We start from the raw sequence: 15,239 nt of genomic DNA, 5'->3' as shown, positions 1-15,239 counted from the left end.
ATCGATAAAATATGCTGTGTATATTTTATAAATTCTTATATCAAATAAATAAACAAGGAATTATGTTAAAACAACGTGCAACCATACACAATAATCCTAAACCCAACAATTTTTTACTACATTTTTTTATTATGCAATTTTATTATTGTCCAACAATTATTAAATGTCTAAAATAACTCGATAATTTATGTCAAATTAACATCCATCTTAACCAAAAAAAATAAGTTCATAATTCTGGAGAAGAAACACAGTATAAATCAAAGACAGATGAATTACTTTCCAAAAGAGGTATGCGATCTTCAAAATATAATATTGCTGATGGGGACAAGACAACTAAATAGCAATGCTTTGCTTTCAGTGAATTACTCTGTCAGACCTTGCTGGATACAAAATCCTTATCCGTGGCATCCCATATAGTGGTGCCATCACACGTACAGAGCTTTTTATAGTTCTCGCCCACTCCTGCACTTCTGGCAATTACTGCAGCAGTTATACCATGTTTTGTTTTATCTTCAGTTGCATATACCACCATAGATCTTCCAATAAGATCTGCCACCCTCAGTTTTTCTTTGACCCCAGTGTAGAAGGCATCACCATTTTCATTGGCTTCTAGTGTTCCCAGGTCGCCAAGTGGCTGAAAAATCCAATCAAGCATGTCTCGTTATGTTTGGTTTGGAATCTAAATTTTGAAAATATTTTTTTTATAAATTAACTTTACTGTTTTGAACCCAACATGAAAAATACGGTTTGAATTGACTTTTTTTTAATCAGATTGTGCTTGAAACACTAAGAACGATAAAATTATAGTAACTTCATAATACCCACTCTATCACCCATATTTAGGATATATTAAATCTATTAACTAAGAACTGCAAAATTGCCAATTTCAACTGTTAAAACTAAAATCCGCTGACATCCAACAAAATGTGAACGAGCTTGTTTGTACATGACCAACATAAAGAAAGACTTTAAATCATAGTTCATATTTTCCAACTTCCAACCACAGAATTTAATTTATAAATTGTATCAAAATATTAAATTATTTGACGCAACATTCTTTTAAGATTTCTAAAAATCACCATTCCTCTATCAGTAACAACAGAACTCAACCAAAAAAAGGTAAGAGTACAAAAAAACTAGACCGACTGCAAGGGACTCAAATCACCGGCTTCATTTCCTGCTCAAAAACTCTATCCCTCCAATTAAATAGTGATACTCAATTAAAACATCCACCCCATTTAATTTAGTATAACTTTGTTTGTATGAACAATTTTATATTTATTTTAACCTTATAAAATTAACTTATAAAATAAAATTTGTGTAGTTATATATTATAATATTTTTAGCTAATGTAGGATCTTCGTCATGTTATAATATTGTGTCATTAACATTCTTATCTAAAACATTATTTCCTGAAATGAGGAGCCGACACATACTGAAATACTAAAAACCACCATAGACGGTGAGGTAAAACCTGTGGAGTATCGTTGTTGGCCCCCTAGTCTCTCCCTCAACGACAGCCTATGCAAGCTCGTAGACATGATGATGTAGATAATGGGCCTAGTGCTAGTTAGTCACTGTTGCAAGCAAAGACAACAACAATCCACTTTTTGATATACCATTTTCTAACCTTGAGATTTCCTCCCTGAAATTTATCAACATGTTTTCTATTTCTCTTCGATCTCATACTGCAGATTGTACTGGAAGAAGCATCACTCTCCACTCGACTCGCCCCAAATGCAACTGCACTCTGGTTGCATCTCTTATCGAAATTATTTTGTAAACTTAATTAAGAAAGAAAGGAATTGATACTACTGCATGTGTGAGAAAAAGAAGAAACTGAATAACCCCCCCAAAGGCAGTTATTCTTCCGTGAAACTTAATTAAAAATAAGATGGATTTTCAATTGACGTGTCATAATTAGATACAAGGGGCAGAGTGTGGAATTATAATAAAAAAGACAGGTCATGCATCAATACAAGACTACTCAAGTACTGACAAAGGGGCAGAGAATGCATTATTCAATTTGGTAAAATAGGCTTTTGTTCCACTCAAAAAGGCTATCGAGGGCCTCGGTCTAGTCAGCCCGGGATAATAGGAACTGGCTTTGAAATTTCCAGAGGGTGTTGCATATAGCTTCTTTTTATCAACTCTGTATATCCCAATTAATCTGTGTCCGCCCAAGGAGGTTCAAGGGCTGACCTCCTTAAAACTTAGTCATTGGATTAGTCCAAATCAACGGGTCAGATTATTTTGAGTACCCAGTCTCAAGCCAAAGGAACGAAGAGACCTGCATTAATTAGTATCAGCCCTAGGAAGTTCAGGGGCTGATCTTCTTAAAACTTAGTCATTGGATTAATCCGAATAAACGGGTAGGATTATTTTGAGTGTACAGTTTTAAAAGTATCTAGTGTAGCCTAAGGATTTTTTTTTTTGAGATATTCTATGTGCATCTTCCTTCCTAAATACTTGGTAATCAATGGCTGGGACTAAAGCATAAATACTTGCTTGTATAGGAACTAAAATACATAGTTTCCATGTATACGGACGGACCAAGACACAAATTGTGGGCAAGTGTGAAAACCAAATGAATATTTAAGCCTAGAAGAAATATGTCTAAACCATGTAAAGAAAAGAGAAATTTAACGGTATGTGGAAAATCATACCTCTTTGGTGTTTTCCTCATTTATCGGATTGAATATTTTACCAGTGCTTGCTGCACCTCTAGTCAGATCTCCGAACTCATTAATAGACCAACCGTGCTTTCCTGGTGACAGCCCACTAAAGTTGGCTTCAATCCTAGCTAGTTCCATGTTTACTTGAGCCAGGCGAACAACACCAAAAATATCTGGACCTTTGAATTCGGAAACAGCAGCAGATATCAAGAAATCTGAAAGGCAAAAAAAAGATTTAACTGAATCAGATGTTATACGAAAGCTGAAACCATGAAAACAGAAGTAAAAACTTATTGCTGACAGTCATATTACTCGAATGAGTCCCTTAAGCACAAGTGCCGCAATGTGTAATAAATGATATAACAGCATAATTAAAAACAAGGAAATCAGGAGACGCCATACAACTAAAAATATTTATTTAAACTGTATCTGCTGCAGCTAAGCTAAGCAAAAACAAGGTTATTCCAAATTGGGGTTGACAAAGAGAATGTTACAGACAAAGAGCCCAATTCATCCCGAAAACAACATTCTGCTGAAACAGAAATGGACCACAATGCACATCCTGCTACCTCATGTTTTTGCATTTAAGAATATAGTTAGAATTCTTCTAGAATATGATGAGTTGTATAGTGGTTATGCTCTTGTACTATTTTCTGTTTTCTTTTATTCCTTCTTATCCACGTGTTATAGCAGTATATATGGTGTACCTTTCTTTCATCAATATACAGGGAATTTCCTTTCCAATATCTTCTCTTTCTCTTTTTGTTTTTCCCTTTTATGTTATCAAGAGCTTTTCTCTAAAATGTCAGGCTTAGCTTCCAATACATCCAACCCTAGGTTTGATGGAAATTCCTCAAATCCACCACCTGACCCCTCCCAAAATCCTTCCCGTCCATATTACATCCACCCTAGAGAAAGTCCCTCGTCAGTCATTGTTTCACCAGCTCTCGTTGGCAAAAATTACCATTCATGGTCTCAATCACTTCGCATGGCCCTTGTCTCCAAAAACTAAATGGGGTTCCTCAACGGCTCCATTCCAGCACCCAGTATCATAGACCCGTTATTCCCTCAATGGGAACGATGCAACACACTCATCATGTCATGGCTATTGAATCTGGCCTTCCATAGCTCAAAGTGTGATCTAACCTTGATAGAGCTATTGATATTTGGAGCGATCTTTGTGAACGCTTTTCCCAAAGCGATTTACTCCGCATTGCAGAACTTCAAGAAAAAATTTACGCCTTCAAAATGGGCACTCAAAATGTCATTGATTACTTCACTGGCCTAAAGGCCCTGTGGAAAGAACTGGACATTTTTTGCCCAATGATTGCTTGTGGATGTTCTGCAAAAATGTTCCATCCGCAGGATTTCATCATCAGGTTCCTTAAAGGTCTTGATGATCCTTTTTCGGTGGTTCGGTCTCAAGTACTCCTCATGGATCCCCTACCCTCTTTGAATCGATGGTCATTCAACATGAACGCCAACAACCCAACACCAATTTTTCCACTAATGAGCCTAACTTGGTTGCCAATGCTGCTATGAACAGATCTCGAAGCACCACTAACAAAGCCAACTCCTCCAAAAAGTGTAGTTATTGTCATGGCACACAATGGACATGTGCTATAGCAAGCATGGTTATCCACCAGGTCATCCTCGCTATCTCGGTAGACCAAACTTTAATCCTCGAGTTGGTTCTTCAGCGAACAGCACTGTGGTGATGCTTTTCAGGTTGAGGAGAAAGAAAACAATGAGGGTTTCAGTCAAGACCCAGGGCTTAATCTCACTAGAGCCCAATTTCAGCATAATATTGTTTTTGGGATGAATTGGGCTCTTTGTCTGTTAGAATGTACAAACAAGTCACTACAAGTAAGGGAGAAACAATGAGAGTATGATAGATGAATAGACAAAATTTAGTGAAAATGTGAAATCAAATACCATCGTACCTCACCTTGTTCAAGAAAATACTACAGTTGTTTACAACTTTATTTGTATAACAAATTATGCTGCCTGCTGTGAAAAAATCAAGCAGTGTTCTTCATTCTTTACCCACATATTGATGGTATACGTATTATAAAAGCACCGATAGCTCATATTTCACACATGACTTTTCTGGAGTCTCAGAAAAACAGAGGGTGGGGGTCGAGAGGATCCAGTTTAAACTATTTTCTTAAGTCAAGAGGCAATAAGACTTTGATTGAAGAGTTGCTTTTACTCTATTATTGCTTAAAATTGACAGTAAGAGCAAACAGAAACCCTATATAAGATATTCTACTGCTTCATTAAAATAAAAGACAAAACAGACACAATAAAAATGGAATAATGTAGGAATAAATAGCAGAGAGAAGCAGTATCCCATGTAATATGATCATTTCCGATATTCAGAGAGGCTTGAAAATGTTTCCCGATATGGGTACGAGATTGTGAAACCTTAGATAAATTTATTTTAAAAAGAATGGTTCATATAACTGCTCCACCCCTCCAACTCTGTTTTTTGTTGCCATGAACCAAATTGGACTGACGCTCAATAGCACATTGAAGCTGAAATTCACATTTCTGGTACTTCTGTTTACTCCGCAACATCATTTATGAAGGAAAGAAAGTATAAAACAATGATCGATGCAACAAATAATCAAAAAAGGATGCAACACTAAGCCCAAGAAGGGAAGAATCGAATCAGGGTCTCATTTGAGGATGGGGAAGGGTAACTCAGCCACTGGCAAACCTTGGTTGAAACATTCACAACTTGGAGAAGTGCTGGCATCACCATTATCCAAGTCATGAAAATGCCTGCCAGTTGATCCGAAAATCTTTCCCTCTCCCTCCAAGAGGTTGCCTTTGGGAAGCAGCCTAGGTTCCAGTATCATCAGAACCACAGCCATAGTGAACGTGATGTTTGGGAAAAAATTGATCTTCGAGGAGCTCATTCTCGCATCGTCAAAATCCGAAGAGAAGATTTTGGAGTATCATGCAGACAATATGGCTTCCTCCATCATGGTTACAAGCCATTGGAGTTGAGCCAACTTAAGGTCCCCAGCGAGAATGATCTATATTTTGAGCTGGCCAACTCCTTATTTCCAATTTGGAGAAAGTGCTGGGTTCAGATCCATATGGGGAAAATGTGAGAAATCGAGAAAGAAAGGATCAAGAGGGAGGGATATCTTGGAAAAGAGAAAGACAAAGCAAAAAATTCTGAACTTTCAATTTTAAAATAAATATATCTTAACATTCAATAATTGTTTCCCATAGTGAGAGACATCCTCAAGCCTCTGTTTGGAGTGGAAACAAACAGGGGCCAAGTCTCCCAACCTAGCATCAACCCAATACATATATGAAGTCATATACTTATAGAAATAAGGTGATTGAGTCCTTTTAATTGGAGAAAATATAACAAATGTATCTATCATCAAGACTCATAAGTAAATTATCCAAAAATGTTGAAAATAAAAGCTAAAGCTTCTAAATTTGACTTTGTGTTCGTTTGTTGTAACAGACTTGGAACCAAAAATGTGGAGACTAAGGAATATACTATTAGGTATACAAGTTGTATGCCTTAGTATGTTACGAGTTTTTCAAAGAAAAGGAGCTTATTTCTCTGTCTGCGACAGTGAAAGAAGTAAACGAACTACCGTGACAAGGATGTAGTTTAAAGGAGCATACAAACTCAAGTTTTAAGAGGTGAAAATAAACATCCAACTTCATAATTATCACACTCATTCCTCCAAATAAACAAAATAAAGAGTAAACCACTAACATTATTTTTGCAGATTTTACAGTCTCATGTAAGGTGATTAACTTAGAAAAGGTAGTACTCTGCATCAAAATGATTTTGGTAAAATTGACTTGAAATAAACTCTACACTAAAATGATGGGGATGTGTTTCCAAATTAATCTCACTCACATTTTTTACTTTGAAAAAGTCCCAGCGAGTGAAATTGGTTTTGGGCGCTAACAAAGCACGAAAGTCGTTAAGGGAAAGCTTAGCATTACAAAATTTACAATTCAAACCGTGACAAAGCACGAAATTGACTAGCAAACCTTCCGGTATTCCTTGTCCAATTAACCGGGCTTTTCTACCAGTCTGCTCCAAGGCTTCAGTCATGGTCTTAACCGGCGTTGAACCAAGAATCCTTACAACCTGATTGCTCAAGTCTACCTCTACGTTCTTAACTCCTGAAAAAAAAATGCGAGAAGCAAATAACGTGAACCAAGAAATCTATGGGGTGCTTAAAACCAATAGAATTGTGAATCGATATAATTTAATGTCAGCAAATCAGCTCAAAATAAACCCGTTCTGTTCTAAAGTTCCTCTACTTATGTTAGGGTTTACCTAGTCTCATGGCATTCAAGTGTGTACAGCCTGTGGGAATATCTTCCTATATAGAAGTCCCCCTTAGCATCATTATTGGAAAGTTTTTAATTGTTTCCATGATCTTGTCTAAAATCTTGGGGACAGAAGACTACGACCGTATTTGTTTCCCCTCAATCACTATCCAAATTGTGGGGAGAAGTACATTATATTTCACGAGAACTTATCTTATTAAGAGAAACTGGACATGGGCTAGGCAACGGTAACTACTGTAGCTAATGCACAATATACCTCAAATCCTGTCCTATAAACTTTGATCGGTTGGAGGTTACAAACTCCAATTCCATTCATTCATGGTTCCAAACACGTTGAATGCAGAAAATAAATTACACAAGCTGGTCCAAGCACTTAACGAAACACTTACCATTAATCTCGTGCAACTTATTTTTGACAGCATTAACACAACCTTCGCATTTCATATCCACCATGTACTCCGTCTGACCTCACAAGAAAACAAATTAGGAACTAACTAAGAATTTGACTTAACCGAGCCAAATAGCGAAGAGAGAGAACATCTAACTGACCAGTAACTCGGGCAAGACGGCATCAGGCTGCGTGAGAAAAGAAGGGAACCATTACATAGCGGGGAATTAAGTAATTGAGAGAAAAGTAGGAGAGATAAGAATGAGGAACCTGAGAAGAGAGTTTGTGATCCATGTGGAGAACAGAGGGAGGGGTAGCAAGTGTTTTGAGAAGGCCGAATCTATTGGAGGAATTGGAAGATTCGGAAGAGCGAGAGAATGAGGAAGATGACGATGATGAAGAAGATGAAAGAGAAGAGAAGGCGAAGGCTGCAGGAATAGCTGCTACAGCAGTTGCTGTTGTTGCTACTGACCTCAGAAATGCCATTTTACTCCAACTATTCCTTCTTTATTTATTTATTACACAGAACAAAACGCACTCAGGCTGGTAGGTAGGTAGCTACCTCTATGTTTGTTTCATGCCATTTCATTCCAGATGGATCCACACTTCTCCACCTTTCAAGTAGTTTTCACCTCCACCACTTTCGTTTGGATTTTATGTTTGGGTCCATCAAAATTGGCTCAGGCCTTTTCTTCCTACACCCTTATTATTACTAACTGCAGCCCCATATTAAAATAAAAAGACTGAAACACCCTCACTCCTTACACCACATCAACATTCTCACTACCTTCACCGCTCGCACCATCACCCTGCATCTCCATTCCCTAGTGTAGAGAAGAAAAGGAAGACAGGGAGCTCGTTCAAAAAAACTTATTCGGAAAAACTCACTCCAAAAAAGTCATTTTTACTAAGTAAAACGTTTATTTTAAAAGTATAGGGATGCAGGAAGAAAAACTATTTGCTAAAGGCAGACCACATCATTTGAGCCCTAAACACACTGTTCAATACATGGTTTTTTCTAATATTTATTTTCATCGAATTTTATGCATATAAATTCAACAAATATTAATGATCACTGTGCTACCTCGAAACAGTTTTTCTACTATGAATGCATAAACAGTTTTCCTGAAAAACATGTGCCTCGGTAGGCATTCAAAGTCATCATTTTTATAATTTTTAAATATTCAGTCTTGTATACCATTTTTATAAACCTTCTTGGGGTATGTTTTTAGAAGTCGCCATTATTGAAGTATTAACACACCGATTCTAGATTTATTGATTCAACCTTGATTTTAACAAAATAATATATAAAGTTTTAACGTTCAAAACAAACGTAAGAATAAAATAGTTCATAATATTTATATTTAAGGTTCAATAGTATATAATAAATTATTTGAAAGCAATAAATTTCTTGAACAATGACAAATACTTTACTTTTTTACTTTTGAGGAAAAAAATAACATTTGATTTATAATTCTTAAAAGTTCAAACCATTAAGAACCAAGTTTTCATCTATCTTTTTTTTAAAATTATTGTATTTATCGATTTTCAAATTAATTGAACTCGATTTTGTAGTTTAAATTAACCCATTGGTCCAATCCATTCTTATTTCATAAGTAGGGGCATTATGTTTCTTTCTCCACTCCTTCAAATTTCTCCCTTCACCCTATTAAAAAGGATTTTGTTACTCTAATTTTATGGCTTATCATTTAATTTACATATACATAAATATTTATATATTAGGCGACAATCATAACATAACAGAATAGACGTGACTCTTTCCGTCCTCTGTATTAAATATGCCGGTAAGGTCAAAATTAGTAATATTTTTAATATATCTGTCATTTTAATTTGAATATAAAAATACATAAAACAAAATAATAATTTCAATCTATTTATATAAATAATATAAAATTTATAAACACTTATATAATCTTTTTAAACTATTGGGCACCTTATTTATCATGGGCCCTCAACCATGGCACCCAGACGAGTTAGCTGAAAGAAAACTGGGGAAGAGCTTGTGAAGTAAAATAATAATAATAATAATTCATAATAATAATCCAGTGTACATAGACTGTGCAACCAAAAGCACGACAAACAAGTGTACAAACAAAAAATTGAGCAGAAGAATGAATGTCCATTCTGTAAATAAACTATTTTACTCAATTGAATCATAGGTTTCTAACGAGGAAAAAGAACACGAAAATACAATGAAATGAGTGAACAGTACAAAGATAAGTTGAACATAGGAGATAGGAGGCTCCAAGGCTAAAATGCCACCTTAATTAAACAGCATAGATACCCAAAATAAGAGGAGGAAAGAAATCCCCGTGAATGTTGCTTTGCCTGCTCCTGATTCACCTGATCCAGGAGTCGCTGCAAGGACAAAATTCAATGTTTATGAACCAAGAAAACAAATTCTACTTTACAAACTCCAAATTTCAGCTACTTGGAAATTTATTACAGATGTGTGGTTCACACGAAAGTTCATTTTTCACAATTTATCATTTTGTGGTTACTATTGTGTTCGACCGAAGGTTCGTTCGTGCCATGATAGCCCTCGTGAAAGATAGTGGGTGAGAAAGATGAGAAAAAGAAATTGCATGTTTACGCTTTATGATTCTTCTGACTTAAATCCAAGCTCATCAATGAATACTGTACCACATCTATTATAATATGCATTTCAAAACTCTATTTCTGGTAGGTAGACAAGAATACGCGTCATTTTGGCCATTTCCCAAATGACATTTGACTATCTCATTTAATTAAATTTTAATCATATTTATCAATTCAATTAACTTTACCAGATTATTTTACTAAATTCTAAACTGCACTCAGTGATTGGCAGGATTTACTCAAAAGGAGAAAATTCAGAGCAGGGAGCAGCGTGTATTGTTTTTCTTCTTTTTCTCAATAGGCCAAATATCTTTAAATGGTATTTTTTTCTGAAATACTTTAACCGTAAAAAATTCTTCAATAATTATTAAAATAATTTACAAATTTATCTTTCAAATAATAAAACATTCGTCGGTCAGATTATCTGAAACGTATGTTCATGAAGGTGATGAAAGTGTATAACATCTCTATTAGTATTATCTATCGTTTTCTGTTGAATATTATTATCTGGCACTCCATAAACAAAGCACATAAGAAGAAATTAAATTTGGCGATGTTGAAAGACGTTTTTACCTGGAGGTGCCCTTGAAGCGGGAGCAGGAGCTGAAAATTAAGAAGTAGAATAAACAGAACAAAATTAGTACTACAAGCAACCACAATTAATGCATGCACTCATCTGAAAACACACTCAATAACACCTATCAAAATCTGAAAGGCTATGAACAGAAACTCTGGACACTGATGTAATTTCTCGGACAAATTCTTGAAATAGATAAATCAGAAAATAATTATAAAACATGTGAGTCCTATTTAGAAACTAAATTATATATCAAATACAACTTAAAAAAAAAAGTGAAGTTGTAGAAGAACACTTTTTCAAGATAATTTTTTTATAATGTTTTTACCATTTAGATCATTTTTAAAAAAATAAACAAATCATTTTCGTGATAAGTTGTCCCAAGGACTCAATTTGTTGAAAGGAAAATGACACTTGAACAACCATTTTTGACAACATTTAGACACGCGCACACGTGTCTAAATTTGAGTGATCCATTTTCATTTAATTTTTCCAACTGGACCACTCAAATTTAGACACGTGTGCACGTGTCTAAATGTTGTCAAAAATGGTTGTTCAAGTATCATTTTCCTTTGTTGAAAATCCACCAAATTTAGTAGGAAGATTAGAAGCGAGCAATACATAAACGCACACAAGAAAATGAAAATTAAAGTGGAGAGAAGCGAGAAGAAAGTAAATAAGTTGAAAAAGATGTAAATATGAATTGAATTTTTTGAACGGAGTCCCAAAATAGGCATAGAAACAAAAGATATATGTACCATTGCAGTTGGTGAGATCACTGGTGACGCCGCAGCGGCGACTGAGACCGAGAGCACTGTCGATAGAGATATTGAAATTTTCAAGCAGGCCAGGGGTGTAGAAAAGGTTGCAGAGGCAAGCGAGTTCGTTTTCTACGGTTCGCTTGAGTGGGTCGCAGCAAGAACTGGGTGGGGTGCCGGTGGAATTCAAGTAGTCCATGCACGGAATCAGCTCTTGGGCGCAAGTGCCGGTAGTTCCAGATTGCGCCTCTGCCAAACTCATCGTCAAGGCCAAAACCACCACCAACGACAGCAAACATTTGCATCCACCCATTTTTTCTTGTGTTTCTTCCCACTCCAACGATCGATCCTGTATGTGGGAAATTTTGATTTCCGTGTCTGTGGAGTATGATCTCCTTTTCCTCTCTTCTCTTTCTCTCTCTACGGTTCCTTTTGGGATTGTTACGTTAGGTGAGAGGTGAGGTTCTTTTCCTGCTTTATAGATCCTGTTGTTGCCTCGCTGGCACGATTATGTACGCTATGATGAAATTCATGATTTATTTTTCTGCTGCAATATTTTGATGAAATTGGTTTTTAATAAATTTTATATCAGAGTTGAAATGTATACGGTGATGTGAGAAATTATTGGTGTTGTGAATTGGCCATACTTTATGTGGATGACAAGTCCACCAACTTTCGTTCTACGCGTCACTTCATCCTATAATTATACGTACATCGTTATTTTCTTGAAACAATTTCAAACAGTATCATTTTATGAAGTTTGAATAAATTTATACATAGTATACTTTTTTTTAATTTCTATTTTGTAATTTGTCTTTACAATTCAGTTTTTAATAATACGTCATTTATTCATCAGTAGATAATAATTTTAGCTAGTGCTTTATAAATAAAGATGAAAATAAGTAATTTCGGTAATAAATATAAAAATGTTATTCATCAAAAGGTTAAAATGAATATAATATGATTTTAAAAAGATTAAATCAACAATTTTAATAACACATATATATTATAAAAAAAATCTCTAGAAAGGAATTACAGTAAACTGCAGAATTCGCATAAGCTACCTTATTAGTATTTATCTTAGGATGGTTTAGATAAGTTGGTTAAGTAGGATAAACAAGATGTTAATTTTCTTTTTTACATATATTCGTTTTTTTACGGATAAAAAAATTGTATTAACATTTATGAAATTATGTAAAATTAAAATTATTAGTTATCAAAGAAGGCATTGAATAATATGGTGACACTGAGCAGCGACCGATTAGCAGGATTGCGTCCGGAGTGAGATTTGACTGGGCTTCCTTCTTCGTTTTCATACATTAATTACTCTAAAAGGTCCCAAAAAATTGCCAATTTTTACAAGGATCTTTTGAGGGATTAGGTCCTCTGAAACTTGGAACAAAACTGCATGGATCTCGGCCATTGTTTTAATTTAACATGTGATAACTATAGTATATCAACGGTGAGATTTGTAACTGCACGGATGTAGTTATGCTTTCGAATTACAGCGGATCGATTTCCAGTTTCGGAGTCATAATTTAATTCACATTAAAACCTATTGATACTAAAACATTGTGAATGGACCATGGATTTGAGAAAGGAGATTAGGTTTTGTTGAGTTGATACTTCCAGCACATTTGTGAGTGAACTCCTTTCCAGTCATTTGCGACTTTCCAAAACCCTCCTCTGAAAAAAATAAAAAATCATAATCTTTTATTAACATTATTGCAAATACATACTTTTATAGCACAAGCAATTTCAATTTTCAAAAATATGGTACCATTTCTGTAAATAAATTGTTATATATTAGAAGTATTTGTTGATGATAATCAAGTTGAAAATTTTGACAATTATTGTATGGATAGAAAATAAATTTGTTAAGATAAGGATACTCGAGAAGAAGAGTTGAATATAGACATTATTAAGATATCAGAATAAGAAGCTTGATCAGGATAAAATAACATAAAAAAAAAAGTTTAAATGGAAGCAGAGAAATATTGAGAGAAGAATAATTGAAGCAAATATTAAATAACAATAGGTGATATACATTTATTTAACACACAATAAATATCATAAAGAAGTAAATATTTGTATTTTTTTAAAAAATAATAATAATAATTTCAAATGAGTCTAAAATTTGTATGTATATAAAAATATATTTTTTAATATTAAAATTAATTCAATGAAAAGTGAATCGATAAGAATATTTGATATTTACACAAGTAGTTTAAGACAATTATTCAATTTATGTAATTTTTTTATTTTATTATATCAAGTAACTATTATAATAGAAAGAAATACAAATAAATAAAACAAACATAAATAAAATGTGAAAAATTGCATGTATAATTTTAAACATTATAATAACATAGCGAACTGAAAAAAAAAACACAGTATTAATTTCAATAATTTAGATCGTAACTTTTATTAATTTATTTTTCTCGTTTTTATTCTATCTTTTAATAATTTATTTTCTACGATTTACATCTCTAACTCTCTCTCCATCCTTATATTTTTTTTCGCATCCTTTTATTTGCTATATTTTTTATATATTTTTCAGTTGTAATAATCCACGAGTAATGTAACGAAATTACATAACGAAAATGGAGGAAGTTTGAAGCTGATAATGTAGTGATGTCGTAAACAAGAAAATGTGACATCACAGAGCGGAGATTGGTCCAAATGCGATTAAACACGAAACTTGTTATAGTCTTAGGCTCGTAATTTGGTACTTTTCCTTTTTCTACGTCCATTCAACAACTATATTTTGAACCCTTATCACATTCACCAACAGACAGTAACTAAATAAATAAAATAAGAAAACATTCGAGAAGCCATGAGACGCGGAAAACAAATTAAAAATCATAGAAATCCATATCAAATTAATTCTTCTATATCGAGACAATTCAGTCACAGTTGGAAAGGTCTCATCAACAGGCTCCTATTTACTGAAATATTAAACAAGAAACATTTTCATTTATGTATATTCTTATTTTCCAAGATGAACATCGATGAAATTTCGCACCACAGGTCAACCAAAACAACGAGAAACTAGAAAAGTAAAAACAAAAATAGCAGACACAATATAAAAGTAATTAAATACTGTTTCGAGGATAAAACTATGACGAGATGGTGTGAACCAAGACAAAGAAGAAAAAAAAATCTAGGGAAGCGTTTGGCATCGCACGTATTCTTAACGCGCAAGCCTCTATCGAGGTCAATGGTCAACGGTCTACGCAGATGCTATGGCGGTGGCACCCACTCGCCAGCGTCCAGCCGTCCAATTTCCAGCTACCGTTTCCACTTGAAAATATTGCTACCAATTATTTTTATTTTTTATTTTAAAATTTCAACGAAAGTTAATGCTCTTTATAAATTGTCTTACTTTTTTTTTAATTATTTAATATGCGTATACGAAATGATAATAGAAATAGACACAAAATCCATAATCAATAAGATGGATAAAAAGTATAACAGAGAATACGAGGGCAAAAGCAAAAACATCAAAATTACACTATTGACTAAAAATTATATTCTTGTCATTATCATTTGGTCTCTAAGATAGCATTGATAAATAACCAGACTCGCTAAGGATACATTTTTAATCCATCTTGTATTAAGATATAACTCGTATTGGAAGAAACGTTCTAAAAAAAGAAAGAAACTCATTCCATACTCATTACCAAAAATTTATCTGGAAAATAAATCATTTATTTAAGTCTAAATTATAGAGAGAGCACAAAAGAAAAACATTATGGTTGGTTTTATTATTATATGCCAGTCAATACCTCATATCCTTAAATAGTTTAAGTCTTTATATTACTCGTTGTTAATATATTGTTCGAGTATACATAATGTTAATAAGTATATGATTATTGGCC

The 15,239-nt window shown here is 34.0% G+C and overlaps 2 protein-coding genes across 4 annotated transcripts; both read right to left on the bottom strand.

Annotated features, from left to right (window-relative positions):
• Positions 1 to 97: 97 nt before the first annotated feature.
• Positions 98 to 8,004, bottom strand: LOC148206880 (copper chaperone for superoxide dismutase, chloroplastic/cytosolic-like). Of its 3 annotated transcripts, none has more exons than XM_088104878.1 (8): positions 7,675 to 8,004; positions 7,566 to 7,592; positions 7,406 to 7,478; positions 6,711 to 6,845; positions 2,667 to 2,890; positions 1,631 to 1,750; positions 1,475 to 1,560; positions 586 to 634 (listed from the first exon to the last, which is right to left on the bottom strand). In XM_088104878.1, the coding sequence occupies exons 1-7, from the start codon at positions 7,888 to 7,890 to the stop codon at positions 1,522 to 1,524; spliced, it is 834 nt and encodes a 277-aa protein (XP_087961004.1). In that variant the 5' UTR covers positions 7,891 to 8,004; the 3' UTR covers positions 586 to 634; positions 1,475 to 1,521. The 3 variants fall into 3 exon arrangements, with proteins under 3 accessions (XP_087961002.1, XP_087961004.1, XP_087961003.1); XM_088104877.1 differs by having other exon boundaries at positions 1,475 to 1,521; XM_088104876.1 differs by lacking the exons at positions 1,475 to 1,560; positions 1,631 to 1,750 and having other exon boundaries at positions 98 to 634; positions 7,675 to 8,000.
• A 1,429-nt stretch (positions 8,005 to 9,433) lies between these two features.
• LOC148206879 (non-specific lipid transfer protein GPI-anchored 7-like) lies at positions 9,434 to 11,782 on the bottom strand. The gene is made up of 3 exons (XM_088104874.1): positions 11,359 to 11,782; positions 10,597 to 10,626; positions 9,434 to 9,783 (listed from the first exon to the last, which is right to left on the bottom strand). The coding sequence occupies exons 1-3, from the start codon at positions 11,669 to 11,671 to the stop codon at positions 9,689 to 9,691; spliced, it is 438 nt and encodes a 145-aa protein (XP_087961000.1). The 5' UTR covers positions 11,672 to 11,782; the 3' UTR covers positions 9,434 to 9,688.
• Positions 11,783 to 15,239: the final 3,457 nt, after the last annotated feature.

Source organism: Vigna umbellata, chromosome 1 (assembly GCF_029865625.1).
Source record: "Vigna umbellata cultivar VRB3 chromosome 1, Vumbellata_1.0, whole genome shotgun sequence".
Classification (NCBI taxonomy): domain Eukaryota; kingdom Viridiplantae; phylum Streptophyta; class Magnoliopsida; order Fabales; family Fabaceae; genus Vigna; species Vigna umbellata.
This window is presented reverse-complemented; position numbering and strand designations above follow the sequence as displayed.

Coding starts and splice junctions, on each gene's coding strand:
- LOC148206880 (XM_088104876.1), bottom strand. CDS start 7,890: ATGGCATTTCTGAGGTCAGTAGCAACAACAGCAACTGCTGTAGCAGCT. Junction 7,479..7,565: donor CCGTCTTGCCCGAGTTACTG/GTCAGTTAGATG, acceptor TTGTGAGGTCAG/ACGGAGTACATGGTGGATAT. Junction 635..2,666: donor ATGAGGAAAACACCAAAGAG/GTATGATTTTCC, acceptor TGGATTTTTCAG/CCACTTGGCGACCTGGGAAC.
- LOC148206879 (XM_088104874.1), bottom strand. CDS start 11,671: ATGGGTGGATGCAAATGTTTGCTGTCGTTGGTGGTGGTTTTGGCCTTG. Junction 10,627..11,358: donor TGATCTCACCAACTGCAATG/GTACATATATCT, acceptor CTTAATTTTCAG/CTCCTGCTCCCGCTTCAAGG. Junction 9,784..10,596: donor CGCTTCAAGGGCACCTCCAG/GTAAAAACGTCT, acceptor TTGTCCTTGCAG/CGACTCCTGGATCAGGTGAA.